This window comes from Cryptomeria japonica, chromosome 11 (genome assembly GCF_030272615.1).
Source record: "Cryptomeria japonica chromosome 11, Sugi_1.0, whole genome shotgun sequence".
NCBI classification, from domain to species: Eukaryota; Viridiplantae; Streptophyta; class Pinopsida; order Cupressales; family Cupressaceae; genus Cryptomeria; species Cryptomeria japonica.
The window spans coordinates 179574611-179581571 of NC_081415.1; the positions used below are offsets into that span (position 1 = coordinate 179574611).

General features: G+C 33.7%; 1 protein-coding gene across 1 annotated transcript; it reads left to right on the forward strand.

Moving 5' to 3' along the window:
- The first annotated feature begins 2115 nt into the window (after positions 1 to 2115).
- Positions 2116 to 4745, forward strand: LOC131068105 (putative disease resistance protein RGA3). Its single transcript, XM_058003287.2, has 2 exons — positions 2116 to 3407; positions 3587 to 4745. The coding sequence occupies exons 1-2, from the start codon at positions 2116 to 2118 to the stop codon at positions 4743 to 4745; spliced, it is 2451 nt and encodes an 816-aa protein (XP_057859270.2).
- The last annotated feature ends 2216 nt before the right edge of the window (positions 4746 to 6961 follow it).

Sequence of the window (6961 nt, forward strand, 5' to 3'; positions counted from 1 at the left end):
TGATACATGAGCATATATTCTAACTGTATCTTTTTGTATATGATGTAATGGGAACTTGCTAAAGTAGTTTAGAAAGTGTATATGGGTCATATGACTTGATGATATTGATATACTCTTGATATATTTTGTATTTTGATCTCCTAGTATTTAATATTAAAAAAAATTATACAATTATTTGAATATATAGTATTTATAAAGTAAAAACTAAAATTTAGTTGTTGATAAAATGTTGAAATTGAAGTTACATAAGGCCCCACACTTTATATAATAAATTTTTTTTTTTTTCTACATTTTTTTTGTGTGTATTAATAACTTAAAACTTTAGTGCATGAATATATTTAAAAAATAAAATAAAAATAAAAATTTAAAAACTTAAGTGTACTGAAATATAACTCTTTCAATTTGGCACCACCTTTTTCTTGAATTATTTATTCAAAATATAAAAGAAATATACCATTGATATAAATTCTTTTCTCTACTACATCATATTTTTTTCAAAAATTTTAAATAAATTTTATTATTTTTCCTTAACAATTTATTCAGCCTTATATTTTAGTGTTGATGACCTACTTGTAATAAAAATAAAATATAAAATATAAAATATAAAAAAATAATTAAAATATTTATTAGATATATATTTTAGAAAATTCACTTATAGATCTAAAAAATGGTAGTTTAATATTAAAAAAATATATATTTATAAAAGTATGCGTTGTTGAAACATCGAGCTTTTCAAAAACATTATTATTTTGGTAATTGGATCCAAAGTGATTTAAAACATACATTTAGTAACTGCATTCAATTGAAAAGTTGTGGCCCATATATAACTTAGCTATAATGAATCTATAAATACCATATGTTTAGCTAAAATTAAATTGAAGTTAGAAATACTTAAATTCACTTGTGCTAATAAATTAGCCTATAATTAGAAACTCCAAATATGATGAATTATATTTAAATGAAGATGTCTCATAAATATAGAACTTGTCTATGTGTTTGTATGTCTTCAGGATGTGGTATTTGTAAAAATTAAATAAAATATAACTAGGGCTAAATTTTAAAAAAAGCACACAAATAGGATAGAAGTGCTCCTTAATACTATTTCAACATTGCAAGAATCGCAAAAAAAACTAGATATATAGTTAAAAATTATGGACTTGAATGTCCCGATTGGAGATCTAAGTAAATATATATTGAATATAATGATTGACTGAAGAGAGCTATAATAAAGTAAATATATTTTGTATTGAATACATATTCACATGTTATGTTTATATTGAATATTTGGACACATGTACAGACTCAAAAAACTTATGTTTCTATATGTGATATAAACACTCATATTGTCTCTTCCTACAAGTTCATTAAATATATAGTTTGGATTTAAATCTAGTTAATACATACATTCGCACATCTATACATATATACATATGTATGTATGTCCAATATAAAATTACTTTCTATTATTACAAATTCAGGAATATATTGATTATCAAGACAATTCGAATTTTGTAAACTTTGCTTATACAATTTAATTTAAATAAATCATTCTTCAATTGAAAATATACAATTTCTTTCAACTTTCATTTTATTTTCTTACAAATCTATTTTAACATTCAAAAATTTGATATTTCAATTAAAAAATGGATTACCTACTTTAATTTAAATTTATATAATTTCTTCTTATATTCCTTTCTTGGTAAGATTACCTACTCACCGGATTCTCCACCTATACCTTTGGTGCCGCGAATATTGTAATGTTATTATATTCTGCATTCCCTTTCAAATGCGCTGGCACCTTACCTTCTCTACAGCCATGTCCCTTCAGAATTATCTTTAGAGTTGACTGCAATTGTTTTCTCCTCTTCTGCTTTGTATCTATCTAAATTTAATTCTTTAAAAAAAAATGGTTTTCACACGTTCAATACAACGGCTTCGAAGTTGATCTTGTATATATCTATATGTATATGTATGTTATATATATACACATACACTTCAGCCAAGATTTTCAGGATTGAGTTGTATACACGCATTCTATTCTACTATATTCCATTTCCTCTCTGTTTTGCCTGCACTTGATTAGAATTCTCAATTTCAACCAAAAAAGACTCGAAGATGGAATTCGTCCTTGCAAAGGCTGCTGTTGGAAAAGTTTGTGAGATGGCCATCCAACAAGTGGCTAATGAGGTAAGCATAGTCTTCAACTTCCGAGAAGAATTTCAATGGTTGCCCAACAGGTTTATAGAAATCAATTGTGCTTTAAATGAAGCCAATGAAGAGAGCACTGGACAAAAGGAGTCTGTGAAAAACTGGCTTCTCAGAGTTCGGGACATTGCCTGGGAGGCAGAGGACATACTTCAAGAATGCGCTGTGGATTCTTTGTATGCCACTAATACTCAGTTTTCTGCTTTGCTTCCTCGCCTTAAAATGGGCAGAAGAATTCAAAAGCTGAAAGCCCGGTTGAGCTCTGTTGTTCAAGATGGAAACCAACTGAATATAGTTCGTGCTGCTATGGCTCACAAAGAAGAAGAAGCAGCAGAATCATCAATTAGATCCCAAGGACAACGGTTTAGGAGATCAAGTCTCCTGCCTAAAGATTCAAAACCAGTGGGGATAGAGTCCAAGATGGAAAGCATGGTGAATTTGTTGGTAAACCCCCATATTCCAATTATTGCAGTGGTTGGAATGGGGGGCATAGGAAAGACCTATCTTCTTCAGAAGCTCTACGACGCCATAAAGGGAAGGTATGAGATATCTGCATGGATTTCTGTTTCTCAATTCTATTCTGTTTCCCAGTTGCAGCGTGATTTAGCTTTTCAATTAGATGAAGAGTTGAGTAAGAGAATTGACGTGGGTGGAGTGAGTGAAGGGCCCGTAGCACAGTCGATTCATGGATTTCTGCTAGGGAAAAGATATCTTATTGTGTTAGATGATGTCTGGAGGGCTACTAGAGAGGGTGACTTGCTAACCAAACTTGGCATACCAACTAGAGATATTAGGGAATCCAAAATTCTGCTTAGCACAAGAAGCAGAGAGGTCTGCGAAAATCTCAATGCTCGTGTTTATCAGATGGAATGTTTGACAGATGAAGAGAGTTGGAGTTTGTTTTGTGCTTATGCGTTTCCTGGATCTAAGGGAAACAGGGCACCACAGCACCTGGAAAAGGTCACGCATAACATCGTGAAGGAATGTGGGAATTTGCCACTTGCAATCAAAACTACAGCAGCATCTCTGAGCAGCACTACACAGCCAAGGGATTGGCAATCCAAGTTCAGTAAGCTGAAAAAAGTAGGGACTTCCAAGGACCTTCTCATGGATATTCTCAAATTGAGTTACTACTCCCTGCCTGCACATCTAAAGGCTTGTTTTGCTTATCTTTCCTTCTTCCCTGAGGATGAGATAATAGAGTGTGAGTATCTCATATATCTATGCAAGGGAGAAGGATTCATTCCGGCAGGAGAGGACCCCTGGGATTGTATGAATCGGCTTGCCAATCTCTGTCTGGTTGAAGTATGGGAAGACACATATCTGAAGAAATATTGTAAATCCATGATTTATTGCTTGATTTGGTCATACTTGTATCCAGAGAAAATAAGTGTGCTTTCAGTGTTGAAGAAGCCTTCGACAAATTGCAATCTGTGAATACAGATGGTAGTCGCTGGTGTCGCCTATTTTTGGCAAAGAAAGATATTGATAAGCATGCCATCTCAGAGAGGCGTCCTGTTTCTCCCACCCTTGTCCGCACAGTATCACTCTCTCATAACTACAAAATTGAAGGAAACATTCCGGCAATGTTGTTTAGTGGTATGAGAGTTTTGCGGGTTATGGATCTGAGCTACACAAATATCTCCACATTGCCTGCTTGTGTTGAAGAGATGAAACTTCTCAAAGTGTTGAATTTAAGGAGGACCAAGATTAGGAAGTTACCAAAGTGCTTGAGATGCCTTAAGAGTCTCTCTTTTCTTGATGTCTCTGATTGTAGATTGAAGAAGAATCAGGCACCCAAATGGATAAGTGAATTAAAGTGTCTTCAGCATTTGGAAGGCCCGTTTGTGCGAATGCCAAAGGGAATATCAAAGTTGGAGCCTTTGCGAACACTAAGAGTAGATGAGTTCTTGTCCCTGTCCATGGAAGAAGATGGTGCATTAAGGCTAGATGATGTTGGCAAGATGAGGGAAATTGAGGAAATAGCATTTACAGTTGAGCATGAATCGCAGTTGAAGAGGATGGAAGAAGGGGTCCTTTCACCCTTGCTCAACATGCGTCGGCTGGAAGTCAACAATGCAATTGTTGGAATGCGGTGTGAATCTGAATCAGAATCAGATCTTCCTCAGTTTTCAGAGAGAATGAGTACAATGAGAGATCTAGAATATCTCAAGCTATATTATTTTGCAGTGCCAAGTTGGATATGTCACCTCTATTTATCGAATGGTCATTGTAGTAATTACCCAGAATTGCAGGCAATGCCCAATCTAGTGAGTTTGGATTTGCATTATAACAAGAGGTGTAGAGAAGTGCCAAAGGCATTTGGAAAGTCGGGAGGATTTCCTCACCTTCGCTTCCTTTTCATAGATGAATTCCCTAAATTGGAGGAGTTTCTAGAAATGGAGGATGGAGCGATGACATGTCTTGAAAAATTAAGATTACGGAATTGTGAGAAGGTGAATAAAATGGGAGAGGGATTGGACTCAAGGAGATCGATATTGGAAGTTTCACAGGGAGATATAAATTTAGGGAGAAGTTGAAGGAAGGTGGAATATATTGGAAAAAAATCAAAGCTGCCAATCCCCACATAAATATTGTTGGATAATAATATTAATAATAATAATTTATTATTGTTGAATAAGTATGAATAATTTAGAATTTGACTGATCTAGCTTCTACTTCTTATTTAAAGAATATTTATTTCCCTGATATCAACAAATATTGCATTCATCTTTTTAGCAAAGATCTTATTATAAAAGACGATGGCATTCTATATGGATTTTCACTTGATTTCTCAAAATCTAATCATACTGATCTAGCAATGAATTTGAATACAGAGCTTCAAATCTCCCTATTGCAGTTATGCTACAATAAAGAAACATTAAACATGTCAGGATCCAAATACAAAATAAAAGTAAAAAATATCTTCTTTCACAAAATCTAATAGGGAACACCAATGATTTATGCTTGAAGTTGTATAATGCATTGTATTTTTGGTTAAATTGGAAAAATAAAAGCATATTAAAGCTCTTATAGATGTACTGATTAAAAAGGGTTGAGTAGTAATAAGGAGAGACACCTTAAAAGGAATTGGAAACCACCATAGATCTTGCTAATGACTCAATGCAAATAGAACATAAATAAATATTAAATATAAAAATTCATCTTTAATGCAAGACTATTCTATTGAACATAATATTTTTAAAATAAGCATCACATAAAAATAAAGATATACTCTCATCACATAAATATTTGAGAATATGTTTTTTTTAACTTCATATGAACTCAAAGATTAAATATGAAGGACGCAATATGAGATCAATATAAACTTGGATAAATTAAAAGTTACAAACAATGTAAATAAATAATATTTGTGTGTTCATATAGTAAATAAAAATTGTTCCACAATTGACAAAGAGCAGAGCAAAGAGACGAATAAAAAAGGAAAAACTATTGGAATTGGAATTGAAATTATCCTATATATGAATTGATCTTAGATATTTGTAGAGGATCTAACTATTACAAGCTAGGGTTATCGTCGCACCAAAAGATCGACATGTCAATGCCTGATACAACCACTAGACTTATATAATCCACAAGAGGTTGTTAAACCATGTCGCAAATCCCCACGACGGACGTTGGCCAACTGCCAACAATCCCCCTCCTAGCATCACTCGCCACAGCTTGCGTGATTCGAACCTATGACCAAGCTCTAATACCCCTTATTACAAGCTAGGGTTGTCGTTGCACCAAAATATCAACCTGGCAATGTCTGATACAACCACTAGACTTATAGAATCCATAGGAGGTTGTTAAACCATGTCATAAATTAAATAAGGTGGCACAATATTATGAGAGGACGATAGTGACAGCGAAGGTCATTGGGTAATCAAAAAGGAGGGGAGAAATACACAATTGGTTGGTAGAGAAAAATATCAACACCAATGTTATCAATCTCCCTAATAAAATATTTAGGCTTGAATTCAATTATGAGATGGAGAGGGATGATTTTTTGGTGACGGCTCTGTGGCGGATTGGCAAGTCCCTAGTTTACACCTAGAACTGGACAAAAAACTTTAACCCTAGATCATCCTCTCCCTGTGAAAGAGCATATTGGATCAAATTATGTAATTTACTTCTTGAATACTGGTCTAGGGAATGCATTAGGATGATAGGATCTAAATTAGGGTAAGTTCTTGGAGTTGACATGGAAACCAATGACTCTACATTATATGTTCAGATCAAGCTCATCTCAATTTTCCTTATTTCTAAGATTATCAAACTCAACAACTCGATTGAGACTTGGGAGCAGATGGTTGAAGTTAAAGAAAAGAGACTCTTTTGTTTAAGATGTGGAGGCTGAACCCACAAGGAAGAAAATTGCCATAAACCACTAATTAAAAAATGGGTCCACATGACAAAAATGTATCTAAAATACTTCCTTTAGAAGTTGTTAATAATATGACATCACTACTTCACCCTATGAATAAGGACAAAGAGACATCGGGATCCACCCCTAGAAATAAGAGCGGGCATATTGATAAAACCTTAATACAAGTATAGAGGTACAAAATGAAATTGAAATGGTGCAGGAGGAGATTGGTACCTCAATAATACAATCGTGATCTTGGAAAAATGAAGGAGAAAATAGTAAAGCTATGGAAGATGCTATGAAAGAGGTTGGCATGGATGGTGCTTCAACCGAAGGAGGCCTAGATTCTAATGACTAAGCATAAGATTTCTAGACAGATATGGA